Here is a 15,371-nt window from a genome sequence, read left to right on the forward strand (position 1 = left end):
GCTTTTTACTTTTAGAGATTAAAAAGTCTGTTCAAGCAAACTGGTTGGTAAGAAAGGGGGCATTTTAATAGAAAAGTAAATGATGAGATATTTGAATAACAGCAATTCTACAAATAAAAATTATTAAAATATGTTTACGGCTTTTTGTGTGTACGATAGTTTCATCCGCACACGAATCTGATTTGTTTTGGAGAATAGGAAAAAAAAACATGCAAAAACATGCAAAGTCATGACTCATGTGGATTATTATTATTATTTTGTATATTATGTTTTCATTTTTAGATTTTTATTCGTATTTACCATGTTTTTATGAGCAACAACAAACTGAACATGGACAGCTTACTTTTATTTAATCATAAAAGGCATGTGATGACACTGGAGATGTCAGAGACCACGTGATGACGCAAAAGGGTTTTCGAACCAGTTTATTTATTCATTTTTGGAACGAACTGTTCGAAAGAACCGATTAGACTCGGCCTTCACATCACTTCACTGCATCATTACCAGAGACTGACTGTATAAAAACAGATTACACGTCTTCACATTGAGGTAAACCCGACAGAGGCGCTGTAAAGGGGGTGTATGTTTAGGCTACGTCAGCGCTGCCAGCGTGGAGCGGCATGACACCAGGAAGTAACACTATTCAATTGACTGCACAATATATCGAAGATAGAGGGGACCTGAGCTGGATTTGTGTGCTTTTGGATTTGCTTCCTTAAAATACACAGCACTTGACGACGCACGGGGGACACGCGTCGGGTCCTTGTGACGGGGTTTTTAAACATTGCACGGATAAGCCGTAATGAAGGTAATGTTAAATGCAGGACAGTGTATCATTCCCTGAAGGACTCGCTCATTTGATTAAAGTACGGGAAGCTTATTCACTGTCATTGCCATCATTTGTATCAAATATTTACTGTTAGTGCGTGGAGCTTGATACTCGCTGAATATTGAAGTGTTAATAGATGGTGGTCTGCAGACCACTTTCATGTGCAAGTGTAAGCCAAAAAAATCAATTGTGTTGCAAAATGAAGTGCTGTGTTAGAACAGGATGCGCATGAGGACATGACATTAAATTGTTCCTTGTCTGGACAAGGTGGACATACCTGATGAGTGCTAGTGTATTGAAATGAGCCTTGTCATCCGACAGGTTTTCGTCTTTTAACACGCCCCACACATCCTGAATATCAGGAATTATTAGTGCAGAAGTGATAAAGCACGAATTAAGACGCGCTGCAGGCTCATTTTACACAAATTAGCACAGTTTACAAATAGACCAGTGTTTGTCTAGGCTGCAAATAGTGTTTGTGCTATTTATTTTGTGCTTAAATGTATAATTATCACAAAAAGACAGAGGCCTAAATGTTTCCTCCTCTCTCACAGTCAGCGAAAGTGCCCTACAGGTGAAATGTATGAGCCTGATGTGACAGCCATTGTCATCAAGTTTGCGAGTTCTCCAGTGTTTCAATGCAGTGTCCTTCAAACATAACCGTATATATTTACTGTGTAATTGTAGATGATGGACCCTACACTTGCTGAGATGGGAAACCATCTCTCTGATGCCATGAAGATTTTGGAAAGTGGAAAACTGTGAGACTTCACCTTTCATATTGCGATATTTTCAGTAATTGCTATTAGAAATGGCAATGCTTAGCTATCTTTGTTATGTTGACAGTATGTCCAATAGTTTAGTTTCACATATAACTGACATTGTTGGGATGTATTCAGGGAATCTGAACAGGGCAAAGAAAGAAGAAAGTTGAGTTGGAAAGACTTTCCAGGACCCTTGCAAGGAGAGTGAGTGAGACTCCAATACTGTAAATCACACTGTTTCATGTCTTGCTCTGTAACTCTACCCTGTTCATTTTAAGGCATTTTGTGGGTTTTTATAGTCCGCACATATTAGCTATAAAACACTTGAAGGCCTTTCTTATCCCTTTTCCATATTTTTCTGACAGTGGACAGGATGTTGTCAGCATACTCCAGCTTGTCCAGAACCTGATGCATGGAGAAGATGAAAAGCAGGGTCATCGGTAGGTCACCGCATGCTCTGTTTGTCATCCTAAAGCCTAGAGATGAATCATATAAGAATTATGAACAAGTTTATTAGAAAAATATATTATTACTTTTATTCTACAAGGTCAAGGATGCATTAAATTGGTCAAAAGTGATGGTTAAGACGATGTAAGATTTCTATTTCAAGTTAATGCCGTTCTTTTGAACTTTCTGTTCATCAAAGAATCCTAAAGAAAAGTACCACAGATTCCTCAAAATCTGAATCTGTTTTCAACATTGATATATTTCTTAAGCATCAAATCATCATATTAGAATGATTTCTGGAGGATCATGTGACACTGAAGACTGGAGTAATGATACTGAAATTCAGCTTTTCTTTAGTAAAATAAGATCGGTGTTATATATTATTTGTAGAACAAAATGGAAAGTTTCTTTGTGTAACGCCGTAAGCCTTATTTTACTGATTAACCAAACCTATGTTGAAGTATTCTTTAGGGTTGGTGTACACAAATTGACATCAAGAGCGAACAGCTCCATTATATTGCACCCAGAGCATGTGTAAACCCCTCTGCGTGTGTCATAAAACTATGAACGTCTGTTCAGCAGGATGCAGTATGTCGGAGAGCAGGGACACATGGCTCTACTGGGACACAGTCTGGCTGCATATATTTCTGTCCTGGAACGAGAAAGATTGAGAAAACTGACCACACGCATCCTTTCGGATACCACTCTCTGGCTCTGCAGGCTTTTCAGGTATGCTCAAGCTCAGATGTGGTTTTGGGGGTTTCTCTTCTCCCTGTCATACACACACTTTTAAGTGATTTAAAGCTATTTTTAGAGATGCGTGTAAAAGCATCAATAATAGGCTCCACCTTTGGTTCACCTCAGCAAATGTTATTGGCAGTGTCTTCACTTAAAAAGCTTAGCCGGCAAAACATTGATCTTTTCATTAGAACAATGACAGATTTAATGCTGAATAAGAGTGGACAAGGGGAATCTTTATCTCAGTCTGTGTGCATCTATTATATGAAATAGGTGCTTTTCCCATTTTATAAGATGATTTTTGAAGCAAATTACTATAAGTTTTAACTTTTTCTAAAGGTTTTTTATTTATTTTTATGGATGCACCGATTTTCCAGTTTTGGCTGATACCAATAAGCAAAAATGATTTTCATATAATGTCTGATAAATGGCCAATATTAAAACTCTATAGTGTTTTGTCAAAACAATATAAATAAAACACTAAAAACTAATACCAGTAATTTTAAAGGTTGCTTAATTTAGACATCATAACGTTATGATGAACAGAATAAAAATGCATATCCAATATGAGATATTTCAAAGTTAATTCTTTTTTTCGTAGATATGAGAATGGCTCTGCATATTATCATGAAGATGACTGTGAGGGGCTGGTGAAGATGTGTCGGCTAGCTATTAATACTCATTATGAGGACTACGCTACAGAGGGCTTCACAGTGCTCAGCTCTAAACCTCCTGTGATTTACCAAAGTGCTGCGTCCAGACCTGGCCTGGGACAGCATCTCTGCAGCCAGGTACAGTGTCACCTCCATGTCACACGTCACTGCAGGAAATGTTTGTGTTTATGTGAGGCTGATAATGCTTACTTTGATTGATTAGACAATTTTTTGTGTTTGTTTTTCAGCTGGGACTGCCTCTGTCAAGTCTTTGTATTGTGCCCTGTAACACCATGTTTGGCTCGCTGCACCAAATGGTAGGAAGTTGTCTCTTGGTAGATAGGTTTATAATTTATTTACGTTTTTAAAAGGGATTTTTCTTGGGCTTACCAAGAATGTGTTTATTTGACCAATACTCAGTATAATTTAAATGAACTATTTTAATATATTTTAAAATGTATTTTAAAATCAGAATTTTCAGCAGTTATTACTTAAGTCTTCAGTAGCGATGTTTCCATCACCCTGTTTTGATTTTATTTTCCGCATATGTTAAATTTGGAACTTTGGATGGAAACCCAGCTAGTGTCACATGATCCTTTAGAAATCATTGTAATATACTGATTTGACAGTTTTAAGGTAAATAGACAATATTTGTATTTGGAAAGTGGTTTTAGCCTAAATTATTTATATTAAAAAGTGTCACCTAAGTGTATTTTCACGTTTGTCTAGTATTAACCTTAAATGTCTTCTATAGCGTCTTGTTAATTGCATGCCTTTTGTTATTTATTGAGTTTTCGCTATGAAGATAGCCTTGCTGCTGACATGATGGTGTTAAAAAAATGTAATATATAAATAGGTTGCTGGGTTGCTGCTCAAACAATTGGTATCAAAGTTAAAAACAGTTGTGCTACTTAATATTTTTATGAAAGCCGTGATCATTCTTTTCAGGATTCTTTAAAATAGAAATCATCTGTAACACTATAAATGTCTTTACTATTACTTTTGATCAATTTAATGAGTCCTTGCTTAATAAAAACTTTACTTTATAAAAAAAAAAAGGAAAATCTTACTGACCCCCTCCCCCCATTTATATTAATACAAGTAAAACATAAACAGGGAATTTGCCTTAGTGCAAATACAAAACACTACAGACAGTCACATGTAACACATTAAGTTGAAAGACAAATGAAATTGAAACTTTGGTCGAAAAGTGCAAGTAATGAGACGAGTGTTGAAATGGTGTGTTTTTCACTAACCTGTCTTTGCACAGGATGTTGCATTGCTTGACAAGCTCATCAGAGATGATCGTGAGTCAGGGAAGCTTCCATTGCTGTTGATCGCAAATGCTGGTCAGTCCGCTATTAGACCTTACTTATTCAAGCAGTATAGCTTTTGCAAGCATTTGTTGGTTGTCAGTTTTGCATGCAGTCATTAAAATTCCCTGAATCTCTCAGGAACGCCAGGTGCAGGTCACACAGACAAACTCAGTCGTCTGAAAGAGCTCTGCGTTCAGCACAACATGTGGCTCCATGTGGAGGGGTTGGTATTAGCTGGTCCTGTTTTTGAAGTACCACTTTTACTTGATTTACTTTTTCATTTAAATAAACAGATTTGATGTTTATAGTTAATATTCACCATATAAATTGCTTTTCTGTGCTATTCTTTCAGGGTGAACTTGGCAACACTTGTTCTTGGTCAGGTTTCTTCTACTGTCACAGTATGTTGTTGTTGTTTTTTTTGGTTTGTTTTTTTTTAGCACAAATATGCCCGCATTTGTTTCCTTTTCTAAAACATGTGCTGTTATTTTCTTCCTCTCTCTATCAAGGCGGCCACCAAGTGTGATAGTATGACTTTAACTCCAGGGCCGTGGTTGGGCCTGCCGGCTGTGCCTGCTGTCACTCTTTACAGACATGAGGATCCGGCCCTGGTAAGATGGACTGTAATTTTAAACACCAATCATCATTTTAAAGCACGTCATATGGAAATGCAGTCAAAAGATACGACTACTGTGTGCAAAAACCTGATGCTAATTATCCTCCCTGCCGCTTGGGGGCAGTCTCTCGCAGCGGGTCTGACCTCTAGCCAGCCAGTGGAGAAGCTTCGGGCTTTGCCTCTCTGGCTGTCCCTTCAGTACCTTGGGCATGATGGGATTTTACAGAGGATTAAGCATGCCTCGCAGCTAGTGAGTACCCTGCCAACTTAATTTAGATAATAATCCGATGCACTGTACTTTAAACACAAGAATTAATCTGACCTTGTTGGGAATTGATCTGTTTCCCTGTAGAGTCAACAGCTGTTGGAGCATCTGAAGACACTGGCTTCAATAAAAACCTCGGTAGGTGAACTTGTCTTCATTCATTTAGCTGTGTGTTGGCACAGAGTCTTTTAGTGTTGCATCACAATCACCACAAAAAAAGAATGTGAATCAAAATGATTTTGAAGCTACTGCATATTAATGAATATTTCCTATGTCCTGAGTTGGTGTTGCTTCCTAGTTCACCCCAAAATGTCGTTACACATCCCAAGTTGCAAGTATAACATTCTTCCATCAAACACACACGTTTTGAGGAATTTCTCATTTTTCATACTTGCATATAATGAAAATAAATGGGGACTGGAAAGTGATACTCCTTAAAAGTAGCATAAAAGTGGCCCACTTGATTTGGACCTATATTCCAAGCCATACAATAGTTTTGTGTGAGGTACAGATTGAAATATGACATTAATCATGTATCAGCTTCCCTCAGATGGCACCACAAAAAAAAATGTATGGTAGAAGTGTTAAATAAAGCAATAACTATTTAAATAGTTTTCACTAATTGACATTTGAAATAAAATATAAACATTAAAAGAAAACTTAAAAACTCGACAATGACCGAATTTACCTTTTTTGGTGCACTATACCTTTAAATCTCGATGACATCATCAGCACCTGGCATTTACAACCAGACAGTATCATCGGGTTAAGATACGTCAGCTGAAAATATTAATAAGTACTTTACTTTGCACTTTATCTGGCAGCTTCTTGAAATTTTGTTCTTTTCTATCTGTCAGTGGCCCACTTTGTCCTGTCACTCAGAGCATCTAGGCTAAAACCTTAAAAGCAAACACCTCTGTTCTGTGTCACCACCATTAGGATGTCCTTGACAGTGAGGTGTCTCTCATCGAGGCTTTGCGCATGGTAAAGAGCAGAGTGTTCGTCATATGTGTGTTGTGTGAGCGTCAGCACTGTGTGCAGCTCTTATACTGTGAACATAGTGTGGTAGTGAGCGTGGGTGCCTTGGTTTCAGGATGTGGTGTCTCATTCCCGGGTCCCTCCCATCTCCGGGGGCTCGCTGCGGGACGTGCTGGGCTCTCTTATACTCTCTATTGTAGGTGGGACCAACCCTCTGCCTGCTTGATCCCACTCCACTCCTTCTCCCTTTCACTCGCGCTGTTCCTCCACCGTTCCCTCCCTCACCATGTCCACCCATAAGTGCTGGTGCTTAGTTTAAAGGCTTAAAGGCCTGCCAGTGCTACAGGCATGTGCAAAAACATTTGAGAAATGTCACTTCACAGAGCTTGCTGACTCGTTGGGCATCAATGCTGGCCCTCGCTTTGGAGCAATGATGCAGCATCATGGGAATTGAGCAGAAATGATTAAAATGGCCCTTGTGAGAGATGGAGCAAAATTAAGCGGTGATGTTTTCGTGTGTAATACTAACACTTGTTTGTTCAAAATAAACGGCATTGCTATAACAGGAACCACAGTACAACATCTATTTAATGTTTTTAAGATATACAAAGAGGTAGAGACACTCTGTGATATTTATAAGGCTTCGTTTACTTAATTTATGTCGGTGGTGGTTAGACATTTGTTCATGAGAATGCCCAGTAGTCATGAAGGAAGCATTGTTTGATAATTATAATAATGGGCATTTTTTCCTGTAATTTAACAACGTAAGCTTTTCTTAGTGATAACGAAGCTTCCAGCATCAAATAGACATTCCAGCAGCACTAATGCTTGACTTAAGGTCATGTGCCACATTGTCCAGATCAGCGGTTCTCAATTCCAGTCATCCCGATCCCCTGCTCTGCACATTTGGCATGTCTCTCTTTTGTTAACACCTGATTCAGATAATCAGCTCGTTAGAAGTGAGCTTTTGACTGACCCATTGACATGGTCCCTACCCAGTGTTCATTGCTCCCTACTCCCTGAGCAGGGAATATCTGTTGAAGTTTACTTCACTTCTGAACATTCATTCACAGATTCTCAGTGTGATTCTCGTATACCTCAGTGAATAAGTACAATTTAAACTAAAGTCTCGCACACTTCAATGCACTTTTAGTGGAACATATACGGTCGCTTCGAACTGGAATCATGGCGGAATATCCTGTGATGTCCATTTCGCAGGGAACTTACAGTACATTTGAATAAAACAAATTTCATAAGAGAGACGTACAAATGTGGAATTAAGGGCTGGAATTAAGAACTGCTGATCCAGATTGACCTGTCAAACCAGTTGAAAGCAAACAAAAAGCCTCATTGCATCACAACAGTTAAATACTAAACCAATTTTGCATTAACATGGTAGTGCCCGCAGCATGACATTAAGACCTCCTGCAGTGAATGCTCATGTGTAACTGGTGTTTTGAGAGCCTGTCCCCACTCTCTGTGTCTCTCTGATGTTTGTAGGTGGAGGATGAACTGAATTCTCCTGTGGTGGTGTTCAGGTTTTCACAAGACGGCAGCACTCGTAAGTTTCCTTTTCTTGGTTGTATGTGTGTTTATGTAAACCATTCAAACATTTTGTGTAAATAGTTTTTTTTGAAAATGCTTATTTAGCAAGGTTACATTGTCATCCAAGATGATCATGTCTTTCTTTTGTAGTTGAAAATAAATAGTTTTTTGAGGAAAACATTCCAGGATTTTTCTCCATATTACGGTCTTCAATGGTGGCCAATGGGTTGAACGTCCAAATTGCAGTTTAAGTGCAGCTTCAGAGGGCTCTACAACATCCAAGCCGAGGAATAATGGTCTTATCTAGCAAAAAAAAAAACTGGTCATTTTCAAAAAACAAAAAAAGGTTTATATGCTTTTTAACCACACATACACATCTTGCACTAGCTCGACCTCATGCATTACGTAATCATGTTGGAAATGACACGTGATTTAGGTTGAAGTACCAGCCCGGTGTTTACAAAGCGAAAATTCCTGGAAACAGTCATACGTTCTTTACCAAAAAAAGGTAAAACAGCATATCACAGAGCTAGGGCAAGAAGTGTATTTGTGGTTGAAAAGTATCAAAATACATATATTTTTTAAAGAAAATGGTGGATTGATTAACTAGATAACCCTTATTTCTTTGCTGGGGTCGTGTGGAGCCCTTTGAAGCTGCATTGAATCAATTCTGACCTTCAACCAGCTGGCCCCCATTGAAGTCCACTATATATGGAAAATTATATAACTTACATTATAAGACTGATATAAGGTTAGGCTTGAGTTAAAAAATCTTGGTTTATGTTCTACTGAAGAAACAAAGTCACCTACATCTTGAATGCCCTGGGGTAAAGAAGATAAATATCACATTTCCATTTTTGGGTGAACTATCCTTTTAAGAAAATAAATCTGGGCAACAAAGAGGCAAAACTTACTGACTGCTGCTTTAAAGTGGCAGTAAAGACATTTGTTACAAAAGATTTTGAATAAATGCTGTTCTTTTTTTAAACTTCAATCCATCAAAGATTTATGAAATAAGGATATCTGCAGAAATGTTATGCATGTATATACTAAGAGATCCTGACTATTCACAATTTTTTTTTAAATGTTCAGCCTCAAGTGGTGGCTCCGTAAAAGGCAATGTTGCAGAGGAAAGAGATATCCTTGATGCCCTTAACAGATGGGTAAATGCTTCTCTTACTCGTGGTGTATTATGATAAATAAATAGGGTGAATTATGAGCATTTATAATAGAGTGCCGAGATCATTTCCATACAAATGAGTTACCGGACTGCTTTGATCTGATTTGACAGTTGGGCGAGCAGTTGGCGCAGCAGGTTCCCCTAAGTGGTGTGGATGTGGTTGAGCTGGAAGATGAGGGCACTTGTGTTCGCTTCAGCCCCCTCATGACCGCTGCGGGTAAGACATTTGGGGCAATGCTAACACCGTGTTCAGGCCTAAGCCATACTGACTAAAGAACTGGAGGCATACACGATAGAGCTAATTATATATTTAAGAAATTAGGGTTATGTGCAAGTTCTATACATTTTAGCACGCCTATATTAAATAGGTGCAAGGAAGAAATCAGAAGAAATTGGCCAGATAGATTTCTGACATTCTGTTTAAATATTTTCCCCAAATAAATATATAAATAAATAAAGAGAGAGAGGATTGAGAAAAATAATTCCGCAAAAAAGGGCCTTGAGTAGACTATTCTCTATCCTTATGCAAAGATATAAAAGTATCATTGATTTTGCAGTATTGCAGTGGTGAGATCCAATTGAAGTTAACATATCATACTCATAGGGTGTGTGTATATGTGTGTGTGTGTGTGTGTGTGTAGCTCTAGGCACTCAGGAGAACGACGTGGCTGCACTGGTGGAGAAGCTGGGAGAGATGATTCCGGTGCTGAGCTGCACCCTACGCTTCAGACAGGACTTCAAGGACGAGGTTCTACAACAAGCTTCACTCTCGTACATTGAGGACCAGAGCTGGCCTGGTCTTGGAGTTGTGAGGTGAGACTCTGGAGTCAAACCTGCATCATTTAAAGCAAATTTGACATTACATTCTGTATTAAAAATTGAAAACGTGACCTATTCTGCCAGCTGAGCTAAAAGGATATAGTGACCCTGATATCCTCTGTTCCTCTCTCGCATTGTTGTAAGTTTCCACAGTGTTAAACAGGTTATTTTTGTTTGTCGTTTGTTTTTTAAAAGGTATGAGGCCAGAAGCACAGACCTGGATGAAGACAAGAGACAATACAGGGTGGAGAAGATCAACAGTGACTTGCTTAAGAAGCTGATGGAGCTGGATACTGACCTCTACTTCTCTGATGGTAAATTCCTGATGGTCTTATGATTGACAGTTGTAGAATTGGTGTAATTCACATGAACTCCGTGACCTCAAAACCTCTGTCTCGTGTGCAGGTCCGGAGTTTTGTGAGGAGAAAAACTGCATATTCATTGGTATGGCAACAGAAGACCTGGATGTGGCAGAGTTGGTGGAAACTATAGTATCTATCGGAAAAGACATTGAGGAAAGTGGAAAGGTTTGCACTGACTTTTGCTTTGGATGGGTGTTTAATAATGGAAGGAGAAAATGAAAATCTGAAACCTAAGGAGATGTAATGCATCTGTGTGTTTTTGTGGCTAGTTTTTTGAGAACATGACGGAGGTTGTGAGAAGAGGAATACAGGAAGCTGAGCAGCAACTTCAGAAAGCAAATGAAGAGAAACTTATGGAGGAGGTGAGTGAATATATCTTGGTGGACAGTAGGGTCCATAAATCTGAGATCACAAGATCTTATTCAAACCTGTAAAATACACGAAGAAACGTTAAGGCATAAAGTGGTCGAGAAATATTTAAAGGGGCCATGAACTGCCATTGTTTTTAGTTGTCTTTTTGTACTCTAAGGTACAGTTATTTTATCAAGATTTTTACATAAAAAAACAACATTTAGAAGTAATAGGCTATTTTCTTTCCTGTTATTAACTCTCTCATCTGAATCTCCATCTGAATAGCCGTGGTGGATTGTATACGCGGACGTAAATGACCACTGCTATGATCCACGGTAAAATGAAGTGAACGAAGGACCAAGTTCTTACTGACGTGGTCTGGATCTTCATTAAAAATAAAGTTCATTCACTCTTTTCTAATGTTAGGTTCAGAAGGAAGGCATTAAATTACATTTAGCAGACGCTTTTATCCAAATGAGGACAATGGAAACAATCAAAAACAACAAAAGAGCAATAATATACAAGAGCTATAACAAGTCTCAGGTAGCTTTAACGCAGTACACATAGCAAGGGCTTTTAAATGATATAATAAATTAAAAGAAAACTGATAGAATAGTTAAAGAATAGAGAAAACGAGTGTTCGAGATCTTTTTTTTTTTTTTTTTGCAATGCAAGGGTGGAGGTTGCATTGCAACTCTCTTTTTACACGGCGTGGCACTGCAAAGTGTCTTGTTGTCTTCGGAGCATCTTTATCGTTTTGTTTCTTCGTAGACCTACACATTCCCCTCTCAGTATTCACACTACATGTGCAAATCAGTGGGCGGGGCTAAACTGGCAGCAATGTAGAAGCAGGCGTTGATCTTCTTCAGCAGAGGCGGGGTTTATCCACATTATTACATCATAGAGTAGAACATTCCACAAGCTGTCGCTTTGGCAGATTAGCTTCAGTAAAAGCTGTTTTTAGACTAATGAGAGTGTTTTGAGTTCTGAAACTTACAGGATGTTTTTATAGTACAATGACCTCTTTTATGTCAACAGATCAAGGGAATTTTGGTTTCCACAGTTCATAACCCCCTGACCCCTTTTCTTTCACTTGATTTATTTTAATATGTGATATTTTGCATGTGACTCCATGCGATCATGATCAAGACAAACCAAATACTAAAACATTCTGAAATTAATTTTCAGTTTCAACAATGCTGGTTTCATCATTTTATTAAATAGTTTTCTGATGAAATCATTACAAAATGTTTCTTTTCAGGGTGTGCTTCGACAGATCCCTCTGGTGGGCTCTGTGCTCAACTGGTTCTCCCCTGTTCAGGCCTCTGTCAAAGGAAGAACTTTCAACCTAGCTGAAGGTATAGATGTTTTAAAGTTTGTAATGCACAAAAATGTCCAATAAATATCAGTTTAATTGTAGTTTTCAGGTTTTTATAGCATCTATTCTACCTCCATAGGTTGTCTGGACAGCACCGAGCCTGTTTATTCTGTAAAGGCCCAGATGAATAAAGAAGCCTCCCTTGATTCCCCCAAGTCTGTCACCAAACAGTTTCCAGGTAACACTAAGATCATTGTGACCCTAATTATACCGAATTACTTTATGTCCACAAAATAATTAAATTGACAGAGCTCTCAGGGTTAATCAAACCATGTGATTCACAGGCCAAAAACTCTTCCGGCGGCACGGAGCGGGCTCAGACTCGGTCAGTGATACCAGCTCTGTCAGCCACCTCGAAGAATCATTCAGGGAAACGGCACACGTGCAGGCCATCGATGCCGAGGAGGCAGAGGTTCCTCAGGAGCATCACGTCCACATAGAGACGGAAACGGCTTTGTCAGACCAGCGTGTACCAGAGGGACAAGAGACCGAGAGTGTAGACGCCCTTAGATAAGACCACTCCTAAAGGGATCTCCCACAGGTTGGCTTTGTCTCACAGAGGAATCTGCGTCCGTGACCTTGATGCCTTGAGCAACCCACTCTTGAAATTAAGGAAAGAAGCAGCTTTAAATGCAAATAGCAAAACACTGGAATCTCATGGAAGTAATGTCTGAGTATACGTCCCTTTTTTTTCTCGTAATCAGTTGCACATTTTTAAGGTTTCGGTTAATCATATATTATAGGATCTCTCCTCACAGTTCTTTGTGCATTGCCAGTATATCCTTCCATGATGGCTGACACAGCTGTTACGTTTTGGTGTTGCACGCTTATCTTTGTCATCTATAGGCCTGTCTGACAGGTTTTTTTGATCCATTTCCACACATTATTTACACAACGAAAGGGCTATTGTGGCCTTACCGTCATGTACATTAATGTAAAAATGTCTTGTTTGCCAAAAGCTGGTCTAGCTTTATGTACTCTCCACTGGCAGACGCGTGAGAAGGAAGGTTGAGGCTTGAAGACTCATGCAGCTGTTTCTAATCAAACCATAGCCTTATTGCACTTTTATGTACAGAATGTCACACTTTAATCAGAACCGCAGAATATTTATTTATTCTATAAATAATTATCTTTAAGGACATTAGGCTATTTAGAATTAAGTAACATTTTCTAAAATAAGAGGAATAAATAATGATAAAATCAAATCAAACAGATATCCATCCAGCCCTTTAGGAAAGTTTACCAGAAGTGAAATGATTATCATATACTGTTGTCACTGTGAAGAATGTTTCAGAGATGTCTCTTTTGATGTGTATGAAGGCTAAATATAATGTACTGAAATGAAGATCCTTATTTGTTGTTTACACCAATGTTAACTGTTTTTAGCACATAAAAAAAAGCTTGCTACTGGGGAAATTATGTAGTTTCTTTTAGCATATGAATATTGTGTGAATAATTAATGGAAAGTAAATTCACTACAGCTAGAACACGTCCATCCATATTTTTGGAGGGTATAAGGTGCTCTTTTCGTAACTGTGCTTCCTTACTGAATAATGTAATTGTTGATCTGCTCATCTTTTCAAAATGATTCGGTCTTAACTGGTGCAATAAAGCATTGTTTTTTCTTTTTCTTTGGGGGAGATAAGTGCTGACTTGAAATGTTGTGTCAAAAGTAAGAATAGAGTGGTTTTTATAATTACTATTTTATTTTACAATGAGCAGTTATGTAAATGACAATAAAGAAAATGGTACAAAAAAATAATAAAAATAAGAGCTTGGAGAGTTTTTCTTTCTTTTTTTTTCCCAAAACGCTGAACTTAATGTAAGCAGTTCGTTAAAACGGGTGCTTTATCACATCATTAAAATTATTTAAAAATAAGCTTAAAATACATTTTAAAAGCAAATTTAAACCATTCAAATTTTATTTTAGTTATATCTATTTTATAGTTGCGGTGAACGGAAATATACTCTTTAGTTAGTAAAAAAAAAAAAAAAAAAAGAGGTCAGCAAACGACCGGGTTCATCCATAATGCGGAAATGTAGTTTATTATACCGACGCCGCACGTTCTTTCAGAAACAAAAGCACTACATTTCCCAGAATCCCATTCGCTGTTGCTCCGCGAGGTCAGGGGAGTCGTCAGCACACACGAGGACTCATTTCGAGGACTCCCTTTTCTCTCGCCCCTCGCTGAGAGACACCGGCTGTTTGATTTCTACCAAACGGGGGGAAGGCCACAGTCCACTAACAAAGTTTTCACGAAGCACGGGCGGTGAACATTAACAGCGGCTAAGGCCGGGCACGAAAGCGATCTAGTCCGTGGCTTGAAAGCGGTGTGTGTGGAGCGGAGCAGCAGATGGACGCAATGGAGGCGATAGACACTGCTCCTGATTCCTGGGATCAGGAGGACGATGGCGAGGCCCAGGTCGACGAGCAACTTTCCAACGATTTTTCTACCAGCCTAAACGTGGACGCCAAGCCTTTTGTCCCCAACGTGCACGCTGCGGAATTCATCCCGACTTTCGGCCAGAAGGGCTCCACGGAAACGGTGGAGTCAGCGGGTGAGTTCCCGGTTTTTAACGACAGTTAGCCGCATTAGCTGTTAGCCGCACACACGCTTGTTCGCGTGAGCTTAGCACGGATGCTAACGAACACCAGAGTTATCGTCAACGACTCGGAGCGGAAACGGGGCCAACGTGTAATTTGCGATTTAACAAGCTGAAAAACTTTCTTGACGTGAATAAGAAGTTTTCAATAACACCGTAACCGTTGCTCGTGCTAGAAAGTGATTTAGTTTAATGGAGACTTTGTGTGTAGGTGCTTGTAAAGCAATTTTAGACGAATAACAACATATAACTTGATGATATAGATTTACGTGTATTCGGTTTAATTGTTTGTTATTTATTTAACTTTGTTTAATTTTTATTAACACGTAAACTTGCACAAAGGGTGCTTGCGTTTGGTTTGCATAAAAATATCATCAAACTGATAATCAGGGACTGGAGTTTCACAAAAAAACATTTTTCCCCATGCTTGAATTCTTTGTTTGAGGGGCTCTTTTGGCTGATTGTTTAAGGGTGGGTTTTCCCTCGTGCTGTCTTCCTGCAGACGTGGTGTACCATTATGTGTTGT

The 15,371-nt window shown here is 38.8% G+C and overlaps 1 protein-coding gene across 5 annotated transcripts; it reads left to right on the plus strand.

Annotated features, from left to right (window-relative positions):
* The first annotated feature begins 461 nt into the window (after positions 1–461).
* Positions 462–14,023, plus strand: LOC113084962 (pyridoxal-dependent decarboxylase domain-containing protein 1). 5 transcript variants are annotated; one of them, XM_026255044.1, is made up of 24 exons: positions 462–549; positions 1,517–1,590; positions 1,729–1,797; positions 1,959–2,033; positions 2,620–2,769; positions 3,380–3,569; positions 3,680–3,748; positions 4,702–4,780; positions 4,886–4,970; positions 5,100–5,148; positions 5,257–5,358; positions 5,488–5,613; positions 5,716–5,766; positions 6,568–6,612; positions 8,107–8,167; positions 9,244–9,314; positions 9,443–9,548; positions 9,973–10,144; positions 10,346–10,464; positions 10,556–10,677; positions 10,782–10,874; positions 12,125–12,221; positions 12,321–12,419; positions 12,526–14,023. In XM_026255044.1, the coding sequence occupies exons 2-24, from the start codon at positions 1,517–1,519 to the stop codon at positions 12,753–12,755; spliced, it is 2,334 nt and encodes a 777-aa protein (XP_026110829.1). In that variant the 5' UTR covers positions 462–549; the 3' UTR covers positions 12,756–14,023. The 5 variants fall into 5 exon arrangements, with proteins under 5 accessions (XP_026110829.1, XP_026110827.1, XP_026110828.1 ...); XM_026255042.1 differs by lacking the exon at positions 462–549 and adding an exon at positions 681–808; XM_026255043.1 differs by lacking the exon at positions 462–549 and adding an exon at positions 681–808 and having other exon boundaries at positions 2,623–2,769.
* The last annotated feature ends 1,348 nt before the right edge of the window (positions 14,024–15,371 follow it).

This window comes from Carassius auratus, unplaced genomic scaffold, assembly GCF_003368295.1.
Source record: "Carassius auratus strain Wakin unplaced genomic scaffold, ASM336829v1 scaf_tig00040976, whole genome shotgun sequence".
Lineage (NCBI taxonomy): Eukaryota > Metazoa > Chordata > Actinopteri > Cypriniformes > Cyprinidae > Carassius > Carassius auratus.